Raw genomic sequence first — 22,967 nt, 5'->3', positions numbered from 1 at the left:
CATGTTTCCAGCATATTTCTCTGCTGATAGCATCTGAAACAAACAATTCCTAATGAGTCACAGCATTTGGTCTCTGATCTCATTTATATATACCTATTTCTATTTTAAATGCTTCAGTTATTATTTAAGAAACATAGATCTTCTTTAAAATGCACAAAAAAGTTTTCAATGAATGTACATATAATGGTACAACAAGAATTTATGAAATAGCATCATAAATTTCTTTTATGTGAATCTTTGTAATTCCTTGTTGTCTCTAACTAGAACTTACATGTTTAAGCTGTTTGGTAACATTGGTTTGTTGGGGAACTAAAAACAAGGCACAGTATTATTGTCTTCTATGTAAGTATATTTTATTTCACTTGCAACTTGTGCTACTGAAAATTTGTAGTGTGAGAAGCTGTCGCATGACAAGAAGTTTTTGTAAAACGAAAAATTTGTAATCTATGAAGACAATTCTTGTATTGTCTCTCAGTGTAAATCTGAATATAAAAGATTAAAACACATGGATTTTGAGTGAGAAATATTCAAAACGTATGTTGAAGATAAGCCTTCTACAGAAAAATTGCAGTTTGAAAATTCCATTTCAAAACCAAAATTGTTTCATTGACAAATATTTGGAGTTTTCTGCATTCCATTTTCTCCCTGATAAATCTAATTAAATTTTGTAACTACCATTTCAAGTTCAAATACATGAAACCATTAAGGAGGATATTGATAAAACACACTGAAAGTCATTAGACATGGTTTGTATGATGAGAATAGCTTCATGTTACATATTAGCTGGCATATTTACTTATAAGCTACTCCAGTTTCTGATAAGGGCATCACATTGTAATAAGTAAATTATAAGTGAATCAAGAAACATTTTAAATAATTGTTTCATTTCATAATAATGGATTGGAAAACAACAAAACAGTGAAATTTATGTAAATCTGAGTGCGTACCCTGTCACTTACCCTCCTGACTTGGGCTGGCTGCCTTACGATGTCGACTTCGAGCAAAAACTCTGGATATGCTGCCCCATGTTCCACCTCTACTACCACCACTTCTACTCACAGGAGCCACATTTTTTGGTCTTCGAGGCTCCAATTCCATAGGATTGCTGAGCTGCTCAACTGACCTAAGAATCACAATAACAAGTTAGTATCATACAGTTCCTTTGAGAATTGAAAGTAATTACTTTAACCAGCACTTTGAGATCATTTGAAATACACAATGAATGGCAGAATTTCGGTAGCTGCAATAAACTATGAAAAATACAGTAATTTTATTAAAATGTGAAAGACAATAATTTTATTTTGTGGATTAAGTATTCAGGTTAATAGTTTCAGAAAAAATATAGTGTTCAGATGTGAGAAAAAGTGGACTAGTCACTCACATGCCATTGAAGTGAAACTTTCAAAGTCAAAAGAAAAAAGGAAATACCTATAGTTTAGGACAGACGTAATAGTATTCCACTGAGAAAGCATAGTTAGTGAAGAAAGAGGTACGAAGTCATAGAAATAATTTTATAGTGTGTAGAAAATAAATATTTAAGTAATAATATGATTTATTTTAATTAAGTTAATTGTAGATCCTTGGGGAAACATTATAATGATTGCACTTGAAAGTGCAGATTTTCACCTGTGGCATATAAATTTTTTACTTCACATTACATAGGCATCAGGTTGCAAAACAGTTTTCTTGCATTACTATTTCAAAGATGTTATTTATGTATTCTACTGTGAAACAAAGAATCTACAACCACCAAAAAGATTACATGGTAACTGAAAATGCAGTGTCTTACAGTAAACATCAAAGAAATCAAATGGCATTGTGAGACATTGATGGGGTGGCAGATGTTATATATGATTTTACATTACAATATGTTGATATAAAATTAGTACATATGTAATAAACATATACACTGATGAGCTAAAACATTATAACCACCTGCTTAATAGCTTGTTTGTCCATCTTTGCAATGAAATACATCACTGATTCTGTGTGTCAAGGATCCAACATTTTGTTGGTAGGTTTGTGGAGGTATGTGGCATTAGATGTCTATGCACAGGTCTTGTAATTCACATAAATAATGGTTCGCAGCTGTCAGTGTGTCTTTGATTACTGCCACAGGTTCCATGCAAGTGCAGGAGAATGTCTCCCATAGCATAATCTGCTCACACCAGCCTGCATCCATGGCGCACTGCATGTTCTGAGCAGCCGTTCATCTCAGTGATGGCATTTATGAAGATGACCATCAACCTTGCGTAGCATTGTTCTCTTTCAGCAGAGACATCACAGATCACCATCTATCATACTTAACAGAGCAGACAAGCCTCCATACCCCACATTCTGTGATGAGTCACTGATGTCCAACCATTTAGCTCTTAGTGGTAGTTTCACAGTTCTACCTCTTTCTGTGGATGCTCATGACAGTAGCACATGAACATTCAATCAGATATGCTGTTTTCAGGATACTCATTCACAGGCTCTGCGTAATAATAATAACCTTTGTCACAGTTGCTTGTATCAGTGGATTTACCCATTTGGAGCCCATATCTTTACTAGTGTGATCCTCTGTCTGTGTCTGCTCCGCTTACATACTTTTGTTACCACGTCACATGTCCACAACGCTACCGGGTGACATCCAGTGTCACAGTGGGCAGTGGTCATAATGTTTTGCTCATCAGTTTACATTGCTCATCATTGTTCCAAGACTGGTTTTATTTCTGGTGTATGAGCAATGCCAGCACAGTAACTGTGGTGGTAGCTTGAACTAACAATTGTAAACAACTAATGTGCATTTGACTAGTCAACTTGAGCATGCTATATTAAGCAGTGGAATTGCCATGTAGTTTGTTGATGCAGTTGCAACACAAGTCACAATGGAGCAACACCTCTCATCAAGTCTTCAAGACGTTCTCCAGCATGTTTTGAAGTAGAGAAAATTGTGTGCAAAGTTTGTTCTGCATATGTGGACTCTCAAACAAAAACAACAAGAGACACCTGCCATAAATTGACTGAAAGGCAAGATGTAATCAATTCTTTAATAGAAAAAATTATCATAGGTAGTGAGACTTGGTGTTATCAATACAAACCTACCATAAAACAACAAAACTGCAGAAATTCTCATGAGGAGATTACACTAGTTGAACAACATCCCAAAAAAGGCCTTTCCAGACAGTCTCACAAGGTTGTATGTGTGTTCTACTCAAGTTGGGAACAGGGTGGAGGGGTGTGTGTGTGTGTGGGGGGGGGGGGGGGGGGGGTTGGTTGGTGCTTACACCCAAGCTTTAAAACCTTCACCTTAATTTTTCTGTATTTTTGTTATTAATCCAGGTTTTGGACTTTTTGTTCTGAAACTACATACACTGAAGCAATAAAGAAACTGGTATAGGCATATGTATTCAAATACAGATACTTAAACAGGCAGAATATGGTGCTGTGGTTGGAAATGCCTGTATAAGACAACAAGTGTCTGGTGCAGTTGTTAGATCCGTTACTGCTGCTACAATAGCAGGTTACCAAGATTTAAATGAGTCTGAACGTGGTGTTATAGTCAGCATGTTAGTGATGGGACACAGCACCTCCAAGGTAGCGATGAAGTTGGTATTTTCCTGTATGACCGTTTCACGAGTATACTGTGAATATCAGGAATCTGATAAAACATCAAATCTCCAACATTGCTCCCTACAAGAAAAGGACCAATTGTGACTGAAGAGAATCACCCAATGTGACAGAAGTGCAACCCTTCTGCAAATTGCTGCAAATTTCAATGCTGGGCTATCAACAAGTGTCAGTGTGTGAATCATTCAACAAAACATAATTGATATGGGCTTTCAGAGCCGAAGGTCCACTTGTGTACCCATTATGACTGCATGACACAAAGCCTGGGCCCATCAACATTGACTTAGGACTGTTGAGGACTGGAAACATGTTGCCCGGTCAGACAAGTCTCATTTCAAATTGTATCGAGTAGATGTACGTGTACAGATGTGGGGACAACTCATGAATCAATGGACCCTGCATGTCAGCAGGGGCTGTTCAAGCTGGTGGAGGCTCTGTATTGGTGAGGGGTGTATGCAGTTGGAATGATATGGGACCCCTGATAGATCTAGATATTACTCTGACAGGTGACACATATATAAGCATCCTGTCTGATCACCTGCATCCATTGTGTTTTTTTCTGATGGGCTTGGGCAATTCCAGCAGGACAATGTGACACCCCACACATCCAGAATTGCTATGGAGTTACTCCAGGAACACTCTTCTGAATTTAAACACATCTGCTGGCCACCAAACACCCCAGACTCATCATTATTGAGCACATCTGGGATACCTTGCAACGTGCTGTTCAGAAGAGATTTCCACCCCGTCACACTCATACAGATTTATGGATAACCCTACAGGATTCATGGTTTCAGTTCCCTCCAGAACTACTTCAGACATTGGTCAAGTTCATGCCATGTCATGTTGTGACACTTCTGCATGCTCGAGGGGGCACTACACGATGTTAGGCAGGTGTATCAGTTTCTTTGGCTCTTCAATTTATTTAAGGGGACACAGTCGCGAACAGGCTCAAAAAAATCGAATTTTTTTTTTTAGTCTTAATCTATGCTCCAATTATTTGGCTACAAAATGCCATTTGTTTCATACAAAACTGATTATTAGATTCAGAGTTATTATTTTGTTCGTGAAGCATGGTAACTAGCGCCACGTCCATTTTTGCTGTGTCTTGCGCAGTAGTCAGCATTGACTATAGTACAACAATCATTTATGTTCTACGGATATAAATACTCTTTATTTGGGTTGCAAGAGAGAATTGTTATTCTGATGTTTGCCAGCCTGTCTGCATTGTCGACTATCGTTTGTCAGTTTCTTCATCCTAGTTGTTTATGTTTTGGTGATAACTGTAATGATTTTGTGAAATGTTATAACACAATGGGTAGAATAAGGAAGTTTAGATATAAGCCTAAGTTTTGTGGAAATAAATATGTAAAAATAAACCGCAAAACTGCTAGTTTTGAACAGAGGGCAGAAAATAATATTGAAAGTGAAGTCAGTGCGAGTGTCAGTGCTTCAAGCAAGAAGCTTCTAGGTGCTGCCGGTTCTCCAAGTGCCTCTCAAATGCGTGACAATGCAATATGTTGTGTGAACAGTGTTTCTGTTGTTACTGACACAAACATTCTGATCTCCATGAGGTTATTACATGAATTTATCGAAAAACACACAAATTGTAAAAACTGTGGTGGAAAAGTTACTTTGCACGAAGATGTGGTGAAAACCAAGGGAATTGTTTGTAATTTAGTTTTGACATGTTTGGAATGTAGCTGTACTGCCAATACAATGTCATCCCACATAAGAAGAAGCAGTTTGTATGATAACAATATAAGATTAGTGTATGCACTTAGATATATTGGAAAAGGGCGAAGTGCAGGTGCTGTTCTGTGTGCAGTGATGAACATTCCTCCAACTCCAAGAAAGTTTGATGTTTACAACAAGACTATTGGTGCAGTTGTAGCTGAGGTAAGTGAATCTATAATGTTGAAAGCAGCCAAAGAAGCAGTTCAGTTGAATGATACGAAATCTGACCCAAGGCAAATTTCTGCTGGTTTTGATGGCAGTTGGCAGAAATGTGGGCATACATCCCTAAATGGCATTGTGTCAGCAACTTCTTTTGATACTGGGAAGGTTCTGGATATTGAAATTATTACTAAGTTCTGTGACATCTGTAGCAAAAATCCCACTATAAAACATGTGTGCAAAAAGGACTATGATGGTTCTAGTGGAGGCATGGAAGTGGCTGGTGTTGCTAACATTTTCAAAAGGTCTGTGCAGTCAAGAGGTATCCTCTATACAGACTATCTTGGGGACAGTGACAGTAAGGCTTATCAGAAAGTGGTAGAAGATAAACCTTATGGGCCTAGAGTCAAAATTAATAAACTGGAATGTATAGGACATGTACAGAAAAGAATGGGATCACGACTTCTAAAGATATGTAAGGAAAAAAAGTTAGGTGGTAAAGGGAGCCTGACAAAGGCTGAAATAGACAGGATCCAGACTTTATGGTATGGCCATTAGAAATAACTGCAACAATGTAGAAGCAATGAGGAGAGCCATCTGGGCTATATTCTTTCATAAAATTTCAACAGATGAGGAACCACAACATAACCTTTGCCCATGGGGACATGACAGCTGGTGCAAATTCAACAACCCAGCTACATCTTCCAGCTATAAGCACAAACATTCAATTCCAGAAAAAATACTGCTAGCTGTGAAACCCATTTTCAGAGACCTTAGCCAACAAGAGCTCTTGAGAAAGTGTCTCCATGGAAAAACTCAAAACCCAAATGAAAGTTTGAATTCTGTCATTTGGACAAGGCTACCAAAAACTGTTTTCATTAGAAAAGAAACACTAAAATTTGGTGTTCATGATGCAGTGATGTGCTTCAATGCTGATGTGTCAAAGAAGACTGATGTATTAAGACTCTTGGGAACAAAGGATGGTATCAATACTGAAAGGGGACTGAAAAAGATTGACATGGACCATATCTGTTATGCTAACATTTCTGCAGGAAATGCTACCAAGGAGGCCAGGATAGCCAGCAGATCAAAGAAAAGAAGAAAAGAAGATAAAGATCAAGAAGCTGAGCCACAGTATAGCCCTGGAATGTTATAAAAGTGTGTCTGTATGACATTGTACATTACTTTCTTGCATGTAAAACTTTAATACCATTTTTCTCAAAATTACATTTTTTGACTTTCTGGTACACTTTTCTCAAAAACTATGACTGCCACAGACATCAGACATACAGTATTTCTTGTTAATACAACGATGATTAATTAGATTAAAAAATAGTCCAGTAGTGATAAAAAGAACAGATTTACAAGCTCCAAGGTGTTTAGAAATTTTTTGTCTTACAGAACAAAAACATGATTACTCATGAAATATATAAAATACATTAACCATTTTTTATGTGATTTTAGAATGATGTTTCAGCTGTACACTGTAAAAGTTTCAGGTCTTTATCTCCATTAGTTACTTCAGAAAGTGTACCTGATGTTTGCTCGTTTTAGCATTGATTCCTTGTCGGAGTTCCCTCGCGACTGTGTCCCCTTAATTGGTAATTTGAGTTAGATTTTACACATTCACTGTCTCTTTTTGTCATTTATTTTCTTTGTTATATACTGTAAGATCTGTATATATGTTCAGATGCCATTTAATTTCTTTGTTTTGTTATATTTTCTTTATGTCTTAGTATACATAAAATGTGAATAACATCTTTCAAACACTACTACTAGAGTCCTAGGTCATGTTAAATAAGAAGTTGTGAAACATGTACCAAAAAGGGATATCCACCACATAAACAGTGTGTTGACTGCAGAAAATGATAAAGTTTTTACAGTAACCAAGAAATATTCCAGTAACGGTGCCAGATTTATATTTGCAACTGCATCTGCATCTATACTCTGCAAACCACTAGGAAGTGTATGGAAAAGGCGTGTCCCAGTGAACCAGTTATTAGGACTTTTCTCATTCCATTCATGTGTGGAGCATGGTAAGAAAGGCTGTATGAATGCTTCTGTGTGCACTGCAATTACTCTAATCTTGTCATCACAATCCTCATGTAGTGATAATTAATCAGGGAGTTGTAGTATATTCATACAGTCATAATTTGAAGTCAGTTTTTGAATAAGTAGCCTTTTTCAGGATAGTTTACGTCTATATTCAGCAGTCTGCCATTTCAGTCCCTTCAGCATCTCTGTGACACTTGCCCATAATTCAGACAAACTTATGACCATTTTCGCTGCCCTTCTCTGTATACGTCAATATCCCCTGCTAGTCCTCCTTTGTACTGGTCCCACACAGTTGAGTAATATTCTAGGATGGATTGCACAAGTCATTTTTAAGTCAATCTCCTTTCTAGACTGATTGCATTTTCTTAGACTTCTGGCAATAAACTGAAATCTGCCACCTACTTTACTCATGACTGAGCATACATCATTATTCCACTTCATATCCCTACAAAACGTTACAACCAGGTATTTATATGAGTTGACTGATTCCCGTGGCGATTCAGTGATATTATAATATTAGGATACTTCTTTTTTTGTGTGTGAAGTGCACAGTTTTACATTTTTGAAAATTGAAAGCACATTGCCAATATTTGCAGTACTTTTAAATTTCATCAGGATCTAACAGAATTTTTGTACAGCTTTTTTCAGACAGTACTTCATTATAGATGACTGCACCATATGCAGAACATCTGAGGTTGCTGTTAATATTTGTCATCAAGGTCATTAATAAACAACAGGAACAGCAAGGGTCCCAGCACATTCCCTGGGGCACTCCTGAAGTTACTTCTACATCTGCTGATGACTCTCCATCAGAGATAACATACTGTGTACTGCCTACCAAGAAATCTTCAAACCTGTAAAAAATTTCACTTGATAACTACATGAACATAATTTTGATAGTAAGTGTAGATGTGGTACTGAGTCAAATGCTTTTCAGAAATTGAGAAATATTGCATCTATCTGATTTCCTTGACCCATGGCTTTCAGTATGTCAAGTAAGATAAGTGTGAATTGGGTTTCACATGATCTATGTTTTTGAAATCCATGCTGACTGGCTTGGAGAAGGTCATTTTGTTGAAGGTATTTCATTATGTTTGAACTCAGAATATGTTCTAAAACAGTACAACAAATGGATGTATTACTTCTGCTACACTTCTTGCAGACAGATGTGACCTGTGCTTTCTTATGACTACTGGGGAAATTTTTGTCTGGGGAATCTATGACAGATGACTGAAGAGGACAATTTTGAGTGAATCCGTCCCAGTATTGACTGATGAGAAGGTGATATAACAACTCTAATATCTCTAAACATTACCACAATTTGGGAACTATTTTCCAGGTAACCTTGGGATATTTGCCTGTTGGTAGTAATGTGCCACCCAGGGAGATGCAGGATGACAGCAGGCATGGTTGTTATGAGAAAACTGGTAGCTTTTGAGGATGGTATGATGACAGTTGGCAGAAATGAAGGATGAGAGAAAAATACTGCTGGTAAGGTTCTTAGTCAAAAATTTCGGTCAGTTAATATGATGATATGTGACCTTTTTTTTTAAAAGAATCTGAAAGACTTGATTAATTATTATTATATTTAATTTATTTTATTAAAATTATTGCTATTGTGGGATGGATTGTGTCTGATAATGTAGTTAATTTGAAATAAGTTAAACTAACTCACATTTTCATCTAATATTTTCTCTGTAAGTTGTGTTAATATATTTAGGTGTTGTATTAGCCTCCAGTGAATTCATGGTAATTACAGAAGTCTGTTTTTATTGAAAGCTTATTTGACTTATAATTGTAGTGGACATACCTATAAGATATGCTAGCTATATTGTATAGAAGTGCAAGATATAGACATACATGGAAAGCCAAAAACTTGTTTATATGCCATACCTATGCTATGATTATGATGTCATATGAGAAAAGTGTGAGTTGGTTTTCGTATGATCAAGGGTTTTTGAAATCCATGCCAGTTGACTCGGAGGAGGTCATTCTTTTCAAGGTACCTCATTATGTTTGAACTCAAAATATGTTCTAGGATTCTACAACAAACTGGAAAGATACTACTACCTGTTAACAGCCATACAAAGAGAGGCAGACAACTGTTTGCTTCAGTAATTATGGGACTTCCAACTCCTACAGATTGAATATAAAGCTGCCTGCTATCTGCATAATGATAATGCTTGAAAAGTAACATTCTGTAATCAGTAATCAATGACAGGGGTGGTGTATTCAATGCCACATTTGTTCCACATGTCTTAATTTTTGTGTAATTATGGTGTTGTTTCACTGTTATCATTGATCTTATATGGCAAGCAGTGTATAAGAAGATTTTACAGGATGTTTTTTGTATTTGTTAATTTAGATTTTCCTTTCCTTGTAGATTTCATGAGAGGGGCAACAGTGGCCAAAACCGCTTATAATTTCAAATATAATTATGACTGGGACTGATTGACAAATATTATAATGATTTCACAGTGAGAATTAGCTGTTAGCAACTCATGTGGTTACGTTCATAATTTTTTAAATGTTAAATGCATATTGTTAGATGTTACTAGAAATGTAGCACATGCTCATCTTTGGAGAAATGTTGGAAAGAATTAGCAGTGGCATTACTGTTGAATTGCTCTAGAGATTTGCAGAAAGCAAGGGAGCATAAATCAGCTTAAAAAAGCCTTAAAACTTGTGTTCATCTGCTTCTGCCTGCTCAGTCAGGTTGTGTTCTTCATTCCAGTCCTCCTGAAATCTCTCTCTCTGAGCCACCATGCAATTCTCAATTGCGTGTTTTTATTTTACATATGAAGTGGACTGTGAATACAGCATCTTAAATTAACACAGTAATAGAAACCACATAAACAGTTTTTTTTAATCAGAATGCATTTATGAATGTAAGCCTTAGAGCAAAGCATAACATATGAAATTAGAAGCAGAACAATAATTTAGACAATATAAATAATGTTAAATTCACCTTGAGAGAACGCTGTTGTCAATGGACTTCGAAAAGGCATTTGCGTTCAGTGGTGACAAGGAAGGACTGCAGTCCTTTGGTGTTGTAGCAGCTGGAAAATTTATTGAAAGCCCATAATTACTAATCATACATTTAATTGTAAGTAAGACTAATATGTTAAAACTTACTCCAAAAGACATATTATAACATCAATGTTGTATGTTCATTAAATACATTTCTTTTGCTTTCCATGATAAGATCATAGTATTTCAAGGATATTGAAATCTTCAAAGGTTGTTGTATCATTATGTTATGCATAGATAAATTATGAATTACTTCTTGTCCATGAACCAGTCTAATTTTTTCAAAAAGTTTCCATTAAATGAGAATCACTTTAAAACTTTTGAGGGTGATTAGTCTCTGGTCTGTTGTGAGATTTCCAAGATGGTCAAAAGACAGACACATTGTATCAAACATATTGTTGCAGGTTTCACAAGTTAGCAGCTATTGGAAAGGTAGAAAAACTTGTAGTGTCATAACAGATTGTTACATTGCAGGGTATTCAGCCAGCCAATCTCAATCAAGAATTTCAATGACTGAAAAGTAATTTGAGTGACTAACACAGTTACATGTGGATATATTCCTCCTTTCATTTAGACAGTAAAATTAATTAAGAATGAAAGCTTTTTCTTTTCTTTTTTTTTAAAAAAAAACAGTACTGTAAAGTTGTAGATGTATGGGAGTTGCCAGAAGAACATCTGTGAATGCACAGTGAAATGAAGCATTATTCTGTGGTGATGAGTGCATGGACAATCTGCTTTACTCTTTGATTTTTAGTAGTATTCTTTGTATTGACTTAGATTTTTCAGTTGATTGGTGGTCAAGCTTTAGGAAATAGAAAGCTATTGCCTGACTACTACATTGTATCTCTTTAACAGATGGAGATAAGCAGTAGTTGGCTAAAGATGGAATACAAAGAATGGAAGAAGTGAAGATATTGACTAAATTTGGCTGATTTGTTGAATGATTGACAGGTGCATAAACTTGACTGAAATTGTCATCAAGCTTTTAGACAATATCTGTTCTGAGAAGTAACAAATTGGGAAAAAATGGACTACTTTGCACCAAGACTGCAGCTCATCTAGTGTGAGGACAGAGTAGGTGAGGCAAACAAAGGAAAGGGGTGGAGATGAAAGGACTGGAGAGAAGAGAAGGAGAAGAGAAGATGATGTATGGGAGGGAAGGGAGATAATGGAAGAGGATAGGAAGAACAAGGTAAGAGAAAAGGAATTCAGAACTAGATAACCTGCCCTGATGCAGGCAGGGAAGTTTTTGTAACAATCCAAGTGGTGGAATTGGTTGGAGAAGGGGGAGAAAGATAGCAAACAGGAAGGAGGACTGCAGAGAGAACAGTGCAGGTGTATATTATTGAAGTGAAGATAAAGGCATGGAAAGAAGAGTTGAGGTGGGTATGGGAAGGGCTGGCAGAGATCATGGCCAGATAAGACATGGGATCAGAGGATATGTTGTAAGGGAAATTCCAATCCATGCGGAATTGAGAGAAGCTGATATTGGGAAAGGGGGGGGGGGGTCCTGTTGGTATGAGTTACAAGGCAGTCACTGAAGTCAAGTGTGTTATGCTCAGTAGCATGCTCTGCCACAGGGAAGTAAACTTTTCTCTTGGTCACAGTTTGGCAGTGGCCGTTCATACTGGTGGATCGTTAGTTGGTGTCATACCTGTTGGGTGCACCTAATGTTAATGGAAATTTTCAGAGGTAGATTGCAACACCATGCTCAGAGGACATACATGTGCAATGTACTGCCATCTTTCAGTCTTCAAGAAAGGCAGAATCTTTGGCATGAAGATTCAGGAGCATCATACTGACCGACTGCACAAACTACTGGTTGTTGTTCGATGACTATAGAATGAGAGGTGACTAGATGGACCAGAAGAGCAGTGTCCTTCCAGAAGGGCTACACCACAAGAAGATTGTATGATTGTTCAACTGACTCTGATGAATAGAGGACTGTCAACAGTTGAAATCCAGGCAGATATTAGAGACAGTGCCGTGATGAACTGCTGGGAACAGATTATAAAAGCTGGATTAGTATCTGGAGCTGGCAAGTGTCATTTATTGCTGACACCTTACCACAGACAACAGGGATTTGCATGGTTTAGAGCCAGAATTAATTGGCACATTGAGTGGAATTCAGCAATGAATCATGCATCTGTTTGTAACAGTCAGATTGATGTCAATGCTGTGGTGAGACATCACAGGCAGTAATGATTCTAACCTTTTAAACAGATGCCTACAAGATATGTGACTATGAACCCCACACATTATTCTAACTATTTTCTTTTGAGCAGTGAATACCTTTTGCCTAAGTGTTGAGTTGCCCCAGAATATTATTCCGTATGAGATCATAGAGTGGAAGTATGCAAAGTATGTTAGCTTACTAATTTCTATATCCTCAAAATTGGCAATTATTCTGATTGCAAAAGTTGCTGAACCTAGTCGCTTTAGGAGATCCAAACTATGACTTTTCCAATTAAGATTCTCATCTATATGTACACCCAAAAACTTAATATGCTCTACCCAGGCTACTGACTTCTTTTGATGTGTTATGTTTATTGAAGGAATTATACTTTTTGCAGCAAAAAATTGGATGTACTGTGCTTTTCCAAGGTTCAGAGCAAGCTCAGTCACAGAAAACCAATTAATAACTTTTCCAAAGACCTTATTTGTATCATTTTCTATTGGACTTTCTTTTATTGGATTAATAATTATGCTTGTATCATCAGCAAACAGTGTCAGTTCAGCATCTTGTTTCACATAAGAAGGGAGGTCATTCACATATATCAAGAACAAGAGGGGACCCATGATCGAACCTTGTGGAACACCTAATGTAATTTCACCCCAGTTACATGAAGTGGCAAACTCCTTTGAATCACTTGAAGCATATAAAGAGACTTTTTGCTTCCTGTTCTGTAGATATGACTTAAACCACTCATATGCTGTTCCATTTATACCATAGAATTGTAATTTCTCTAACATAATCTCATGGTTCACACAATCAAATGCTTTGCATAAGTCACAGAATATTCCTACTGGTGACATTTTACTATTTAAAGAGTCTGTTATGTGGACAGTGAAATCATATATTGCTGTCTCAGTGGAACAGCATTTCTGAAATCCGAACTGTGATTTACTAAGTATCCCATTACTGTTGAGATGGCTAACCACTCTTGAGTACATTACTTTCTCAAAGATTTTTGAAAATGCTGTAAGCAAGGTTACTGGCTGGTAATTATTGACATCCATGGTTTCCTCCTTTTTGTAGAGACGCCTGGCAATGGCATATTTTAACCTGTCTGGAAAAATACCCTGAGTCAGTGATGCTTTACATATGTGACTCAAAACATTTATTTTTCAAAGATTTAATAATTTTCCTTATTTCACAAGAGACGCCTGACAATGGCATATTTTAACCTGTCTGGAAAAAACCCTGAGTCAGTGATGCATTACATATGTGACTCAAAACATTTATTTTTCAAAGATTTAATAATTTTTCTTATTTCACAAGAGGATGTTAGATGAAACTTAATCTGACTAAAATTTTTCAAAACTGACTCTTCCATGTACTGCCTGGCTTTTTCTTTTGAACTATTCTCATAAATTTTTTCTCCTACACTTAAGAAGTGATTGTTAAATACATTGGCTACCTGTGTACTGTTGGTTAAGATGGTATCATTCTCTTTAACAGTAATACTATCTACCCCAGTGGTTACTTTTCCTGTCTCCCTTCTAACAACATTCAACACTGATTTGATTAAATCATGGGGGACTGGAATGCAGTTGTAGGGAGAAGAGCAGAAGAAAAGGTTACAAGAGAATATGGGCTTGGGGCAAGGAATGAGAGAGGAGAAAGACTAATTGAGTTCTGTAATAAATTTCATCTAGTAATAGCAAATACTCTGGCCAAGAATCACAAGAGGAGGAGGTATACTTGGAAAAGGCCTGGTGATATGGGAAGATTGCAGTTAGAGTACATGATGGTCAGACAGAGATTCTGAATCAGTTACTAGATCATAAGGCATACCCAGGAGTGGATATAGATGCAGATCACAACATAGTAGTGATGAAGAGTAGGCTGAAATTTAAGAAGTCAGGAAGAATCAATATACAAAGAAGTGGGATATGGAAGTACTAAGGAATGACGAGATATGCTTGAAGTTCTCTAAGGCTATAGATACAGCAATAAGGAATAGCTCAGTAGGCAGTGCAGTTGAAGAGGAATGGACTTCCATATAAAGGGCAATCACAGAAGTTGGAAAGAAAAACATGGGTACAAAGAAGGTAACTGAAAAGAATCCATAGCTAAGAGAAGAAAAACTTCCGCTGATCGATGAAAGGAGGAAGTACAAAAATGTTCCGAGAAACTCAGGAATACATAAAAACAAGTCGCTGAGGAATGAAATAAATAGGAAGTGCAGGGAAGCTAAGATGAAAAGGCTGCATGAAAAATGTAAAGACATCAGAAAAGAAATGATTGTAGGAAGGACAGACTTAGCATATACGAAAGACAAAACAACCTTTTGTGACATTAAAAGGAAGGGTGGTAACATTAAGAGTGCAATGGGAATTCCACTGTTAAATGCAGAGGAGAAAGTGGATAGGGGGAAAGAATACATTGAAAGCCTCAGTGAGGGGAAGATTTGCCTGATGTGATAGAAGAAGAAACAAGAGTCAATTTAGAAGAGATAGGGGATCCAGTATTAGAATCAGAATTTAAAAGAGCTTTGGAGGACTTAAGATCAAATAAATCAGAAGGGATAGATGACATTCCATCAGAATTTCTAAAATCATTGGGGGAAGTGGCAACAAAATGACTATTCACATTGGTGTGTAGAATGTATGAGTCTGGCAACATACCATCTGACTTTCAGAAAAATATCACCCACACAATTCCAAAGACTGCAAGAGCTGGCAAATGCGAGAATTATTGCACAATTGACTTAACAACTCAAGCATTTAAGTTGATGACAAGAATAATATACAGAAGAATAGAAAAGAAAGCTGAGGATGTGCTAGATGACGATCAGTTTGACTTCAGAGGGGTGGCCATATGAGCGTCTCTGCTAGCTCATCATCAATTGGCTCATAAAAAACACCAACCATTCCTATCCTATGTCATCAATGTGACAATAAATGATGTCTTTATTCTGATACAAGGAAAGAAAGGAATGGCTGAGCCCAAACAAAGCAGCAACTCCTTGTACAAAGACCTGCACATATCCACAAAAGATAATATTATGCATCTGATGGAACAACAACAGTGTGCTGTATCACGAATTGCTTCTCCAAGGTGTAACCATCACTGCTGACATTTATTGTCAACAGTTGAGATATATTGCAGACGCAGTGCAAAAATGACCAGGAGGACTGTATGAAGTGCTGCTACTGCACAATAATGCCAGCCCACGTTTTGCTAGAGTGACAAAAAAACACTATACCAGAGTCGGGTTTGGAAGTTATTCCTCATGCACCTTATTCATCTGATCTTTCATCCTCAGATTTTCACCTTTTCTGCTCTGTATCAAACAGCCTTCAAGGAACTTCCTTTTTGGATACAATTGTTCTCTGTACATGGCTTGACAAGTTCTTCACCTCATAACGACATGATTTCTGTAGTCATAGAATCAAAAAGTTACCCCATCCTTGGCAACTGTTGTAAATAGTGAAGGAGAATATATTATTCATGACAGAAGTCTCTGTTATGTTTATTAAATTTACAGAAAAATGCTACAAACTTATGCATCAACCTAATATACTGCAGTCCCTTATATGTCACTTCCATAGGAGCTATTAAGACAATTTTAGACCAGTTTCATCACACACAGAGGAATTTAAACATTTGTTCTTTCTGCACTCTGTAAGTGAATGTAACTGATAGAAACCCTAATATGAGGTACAATGGTATGTCCCTTTACCATGTACGTCACAGGTGTTTGTAGTGTATAGATGTGTCCCTTATGCTATCCTACAGTGTACAGTATATGGTGTTTGATGGCAAACAACATGTACACCATATGTACACTGCAGCTTACAACTGTGTTTTGATTTTTTTTAACTCTCAGACAGGCATGCTGTTTTTCATAACATGAGTGGGTGCACGGTGTACTTTGTTTATGTTACCACGGTTAACAAGTAAGAGCAAAATCACAGTTTAATCTTAATTTTATTAAACAATGACTGAATAAATTTATATGAAATGAGCTAAATCACTGTTTAGTTATAATAACTAAACTCTCATAATAAATAATAAAATAAACTTTCATTGTATCGATCTGTTGCTGTGGACAAGTGTTACCTGACAGTAATGACCCTCTAAAATCATTAAACTCCATTAAGCAGTGCAGATGCATTGTATCCAAACCATCTGCTTATTTGATTACTAATTATCTTGTAGACAACTGCTTCATTGTGGGATTGTGCTGCTAGCTCATAATCTGTATCATTTTCTTGCATGGATTGCAATTTTTTCCTCACCTAACTCGCTGTTTATTTTATTTTACTGCTACTCACTTGGTCATATGACAACACAGTTTATCACTGTGTTAGCTGAAGTAATAATGAAGGAATAGGTATGGGGTCACAGTTGTAAAACAACAATGGAGCAGTACAAGACAATGTTAATTGTGCTTCTGCTTGTGTTTCTACAAAAGTGCACCTACTTGAAAGTTAAATATGTGTATTATAAAATTACAAAATTTCATAGATTATGTCAGTTATACAGGTACATATAAAAATGCTTATAATGTTAAATGGCATGTGTGTAAATGGCTTGCCATAGTTAGTATCACTGTTTCATTTGGCCAGATGATGATAATACTATCAGAACTAGTCACTCATTAAAGTCACACCACAGCTTTCTAGCAGTCATTTTGTACTTCTTCAGTTAATATTACTATGATGAGAGAATGTAGGATGGTATTACTACTTACAGTATTGTTCGATTGGGTGGATGGTTCTTTATTGGACTATTTTTATCATACACCACAAATTGTGTAATTGATGTTGGAGGATTGATAATGTTGGCAATGATTGTACACAACATAGTACCAATTCAGAACTACATAGTCCAGATGCCAACATAAAGTAATGCTTAATATCTAGTGGTAGGACCTTCTTCATGTATGTAGTCCTCCTCCTACTAGCTATAACATGTGCTATCATACTGCTGCTGATATCATCTGGTTATCCAGTAAGCTTTTTCCAGTCTCCAAAGTGTTGAAGCTGCTGATGAGGTAAAGATAACAATTTGAAGATTTTCAACATCTTTTAAATAATTTACTTATTTTGGCTTTGTTTTACCATTAATTTAATTATCTGATATGTTACTATTAATGTTGCTACTGCAACTGCTACTCTTAACTGCTCTGATTACTTCTGGGTTTCTGGCAAATACTGTTGAAGTTTAACTTTAATTACCTCCTTGTCATATCAGTGCAGAGAAACAATAACAAAAAGATAGCCTAAATCATTTTCAACCATGTTGCAGCATGGTTTCATGTATGAAAATTGTTCAATGAAACATTATCCTCATATGATCACATTGTTATGGACAGATGATAATGCAGTTAACATTATACAAAATGAGCTAAATGAAAATTAAATTTCACAGCAAAAATTTTTGTGACCAGAAATTTTGTACTCAATGAGGTGATGAAAAAATAGTGTAAATAATTATAACATGCTAACAGTAGACAAAAAGCAAGAGGCTTAAAATTTCTGCAAATTCAAAACAAAATTTAAACTATGTGATATTAGTCACTTCTAGAATTTATTTGACTGTCTATATTCAAGAACTGTAAACTCCTTCATTAAAAAGCACTAGTAAATGAATGACAACTACAGAAACACTGAGGAAGCAGCAACTTTTTTCCCCAAATTAAAGACTTTCCTGCTAATTTTATTATTTTTTTAAATTATTATTTTTTATTTTTTTTTTTAACCTGTGTAAGCACTGTGTATGACGGTTCAGCGATAGTTAATTGTTAATACAGGGTATTAAATTAGTTTCAGAAAGGTGCTAAGTTTTTGAATTTTAACCTTGAATTGGTCCACACTCCAGAAGTACCTTTTTCAATGTGTAGTCTACAGAATATGACAAATAGAATAACTGGGCCATTGAATTAATATGTCTGGTGTTCCTACTTGTTGGCCTTTGTTGGAATTGTATGTAATTGTGATGTATCTTCTTCCTACTTAACATTTTTTTTAGAAAAATTATTATGTTAACACTTATGCAACAGTAGATATAAAAATAAATGTTTTAAAAATAAAAACTGTTCAACAGAACTTGTGAGCAATTAAGTTAATTCATTTTAGCAGCACTTACAAATCTTCATCTTGTAGATGAAAGTCTACTAAAGATTCTGGGGCGAGGCCTTACCTAGTCTTTATCTGCCTGTGACAGTATTTCATGTGCAAAGATATTACTATAAAGGTTAGGGTAATGAAATGAAAACAATTTTTTTCAGAATTCTGTTAAGCTAAACGTGCATTTGTAGCTGTACCAGCCAACCAAACTTATCATTCAAGTGTTCTGAAGTTGGCAGATCAAGTAAAGAAGTGAGCAGCATTCAGTCTTGGATTCATTTGAGCAGATTATAAGCTTGCACTGCTTGCTGCACATTGTTGTTAAAAGAAAATTTATTTTCACTCTCACAGTAAAATTACGTGCTAGTTCCAGGGTATCTATTAAAAGAATTGCATATAGTCTGAACTAAATCATTTGACCAGTAAATATTCTCCGAGAAAATGGTCAATTGTGCCAAAATTTAATGGATGGTTAATCAGTGCTAAAATTAGAATTCTGGATTTCTAGCTAGGAAGCAGCAATATCTTAATAATTACTATTTATAAAAAGGTGCGAATTAAAGATATGGGACTACAGATATGTGCAAGATACAGTGTAAATGATTACAGGCATGTTCTATCAGTTTTGGAAAACAAATACAACTGAAATGTTTCATGATGCATTGGCTTATTATTGACCAGTAACTTTAGCTCAATTTTTTTTGCATTTTTTTTACTGCTATAAGCATGAAGCTAGTACATGGCTCAAGTACATGATACCAGATAAATGAGTAGGATTATGATGTATAATACTAACCACTATGGTTTATCAGTGTTTAGAAAACAAGTGGCTAAATTCATTGAAGAAGTTAGTAGTCTATATCATCCTCAGACACTAACTTAACTATATTAGTTTGCATTTGCAGCAGTGTCCATGCCCTTATGAGGAGTGATAACTAGGGCACAGAAAGACTTGTCATTTACTGCATAAATATCTGTTAAAGTCAGATGTCAATAATATTACAACAGATACGTGAGTGAAGGGATGCTGATCTAGTGACATCTTGGAAGTACATTTGTGAGACAACCTTTACTAAGCTAATCAGGGATACAAATAACATAAAAGATGGCTCATAAAAATTTGCTATCAGTACTGCCAAAAGTACAGGAATCTATGGATAAATATTATGTGTGATGACAAAAGCCAAATATATTTCCATACCTAATACATAAAATATGTCAGTGTTGTGATACCAATGTACACAACAGATAGCTATGGTCAGCAATAACAACTGATAGTAAAACCAATACAAAATTCGTGAATTTTAAAAGATGTATATAGTTCTTTTTCTGTTTTTGACATCTTCCCTCATAAGACTTATTTTAGAGGGAATACACATTTTTGAAATAATAAAAATCATTAAGTACCAAGACAAGTTATGGAACAACGTAGGTAGGAAAAGACTTTTCCACTCATGTGACAGGATGTTGATTATAAATATGTTCAGTGCAATACTTCATGCAAGTGAAATCTCATAAGAAAAATAAAATGAGACATCTTCTTGAAGTACCAGCTGCTACAGCCGTACAATTTTTGTATTAGTAGTGATGATATTGCCTGGAAACAAACATGACCTTTCACCATTGCTGAGTTAAATGTTGGGTTGACAACATGTATAAAATTCACAATTAGATACCACAGAAGTAAGCAGTTGTAAGTCCTGTATGCAGAAAGAAGCACTGTACTCAAGAAAAGGAAGCATATAAAATTTTAGTTTAATAACTTTAATACTTTTGGCATTATGTGAACAAAGTCATGAAGGTTGTTATGAATATCACATTGATGTTTTTAGCATGATTGTATTATAACTGGAATGCCTTCTTCTAACAGGCCTGTGACAACTGGCACAACGTAGAAGTTCGAAACACGGTGCTTCTTTGCATCTGATTTTTATTTTTCTCACATACACTAAGCATTTTCAGAGGTGACAACTTCAGTAGGTATTAGAAAAAAATCTTAAAGTGGATTAGGTACTGAAGGCCAAAATTTTGAATTTGTTTCTCAAATTTTTACCAATCCTAAATGAATAACAATATATGGTGAATTACTAAGACTCTAAAATAATTTTGTTGTTTGAGTTTTCAAGGGCTTTTTTACTTAGTTTAATTTTGTTTGATGGATTACTCTTTGGTAACAAACAACAGTTAACGTAAATAAAAGCATTAAAGAAAGAATGTCTATTCAAAGAATTAATTTCTTCTGATGAGTGGTATTCAGTCACTTATTATGCATTTACTTTTAATAGTGAATTTTATGTTGGTGTATATGAACTCATTAAGCAAGATGCAAAAACGTTTAAAGAACCTCTGTTGTTACTTGGATGGAATGCATTAGATTTTTGAATGAATATATGTTCATGATTTAGCATGTATTGAGACATGTTTTTGATCATGGCTCAGAGGCAAATGGAACTGCGAACTTAGAAAATTAATAAAAGGTCTATTCAATGAAAAAAATAATTGTGTTTTTGAATGGGAAAAACATTTTGTATTGTGAAAATAACTCCACTTACATTGACAGGTATGTGGAGTGGCTATGTAGGATATTAAAGATACTGAGTCCGTATCAACATTGCTTCCTTCCACGGTGATTGTGGGTGTTCCTGGAACCAAAAACTCCTGTTCAACCAGTCCCAATAGTTAAAATGAGTTTTATTGATGTGTTGTAAAAACAGGAATATTCTGTTTGTGTGTTATGTTAATGAAAGTTTCAGTCAACAGAAAATTTCATATCTAAACCAGCGCTTGTTACTTAACATCAATCAGTCAACATTTTCAACAATTGTGTGCCCAGATAATCTATTGTTATTACTTTCAGTGTTTTTACTTTAACTGCTTCATGCATGTGTTTGAAAGAACATCAAGAACCTTTGTACTCTGTATGTTGTCTGTATACAGTCTACCTCTCAATTTTATTTTAATATAGTAAGAATATAATTTACTCTACAAACATTATAACTCAATAAAAAATTGTCACCAGGATCTGAAACCCCAACCTCATAGTGCTTTTTAATTCTGTAGGAGAATTTCAGGTCAATTGATTACAGTACATTATTTTTATCATCTGCATGAAGCACTACTTATGTTTGACTGCAATTCTGGGTAGTTGTTATATACTACCTGTAATGACTCCAGAAGTTTTACTATTTGGCAAAACAAGTGCAGATTAAATAAACTGTTTGGGACAAATAAGTATTCATGAGGCAATGACGCTTCAATGGCAGCTCTCCTAATCAGCTTCTGTCTCTAACAAATAGTAGGTCACATGCATTAGACTAAAATTCAGCACCTAAAATTATAACTATTTTGTTTAGCTGATTAAGGATTGTGTCTGCATATAATTAATCCAAACAGAGCAGAAGAAGCGTTTGTGCTAAGTGCATCCTATCATGCAATTAACTGAATAGTGAAGATGAAGATTCTTACACAGGTGCCATTCATATGCAGCAAATATAGAATACTACACACTGCAACTTGTCTCATGTAATGTTTGTATGCGTTATAAAAATATGCTTAATATGTTAGGGATAATATTCAGGGGATATACAGCAAGATGCTATTGTGTCATCATGGAAATTCATGGTTAAAATAGTGTTTCAACATATTTGTTTTCTATTTCCTGTAGTTGTGTAAGTTGAACACTCCAATATGAAAACACTAATTTCATGATTTTAACCATTCTACTCAAAGAATATGTTCTAATTTGGTTAAAAATGACTACTAATACCACCCCAAAATTGTTACAAGTAACATTCTATATCAATTCCACACTAATGATGAAAGCTGTTACAAAACTCTCTTGTTGCATGCTCAATAACTAGTTCTTCATAATTTTCTAAATAATCTGAAATAATAATGATAATTATTAACTAGAATTTGGAAAAAGTGAAACACTGAGAGCAAGAGATGTGTCCACAATGAACTTTATTCCACCAATATGATTAGCATTACAGACCTGTACATGCACTGTGACTGTGGAAATTCAGTATGGAGAAGCACCGACAAGTGATTAAGTCAGAGCCACTAGATGTCAT

General features: G+C 35.5%; 1 protein-coding gene across 1 annotated transcript in view; it reads right to left on the bottom strand.

Moving 5' to 3' along the window:
• The window catches only part of LOC126252593 (kazrin), a gene marked incomplete at its 5' end in the record, with an annotated part of 708,940 nt that overhangs the window by 138,156 nt on the left and 547,817 nt on the right, over positions 1 to 22,967 (bottom strand). Inside the window, 3 exons of the mRNA XM_049953495.1 lie at positions 960 to 1,123; positions 10,532 to 10,622; positions 21,447 to 21,536. Coding sequence (XP_049809452.1) covers positions 960 to 1,123; positions 10,532 to 10,622; positions 21,447 to 21,536 — 345 coding nt within the window. The remainder of the gene's footprint in view (positions 1 to 959; positions 1,124 to 10,531; positions 10,623 to 21,446; positions 21,537 to 22,967) is intronic.

The sequence above is a fragment of the Schistocerca nitens genome, chromosome 4 (assembly GCF_023898315.1).
Source record: "Schistocerca nitens isolate TAMUIC-IGC-003100 chromosome 4, iqSchNite1.1, whole genome shotgun sequence".
NCBI classification, from domain to species: Eukaryota; Metazoa; Arthropoda; class Insecta; order Orthoptera; family Acrididae; genus Schistocerca; species Schistocerca nitens.
The sequence above is the reverse complement of the archived record's forward strand: the minus strand, read 5'-3'. Positions and strand labels throughout refer to the sequence as shown.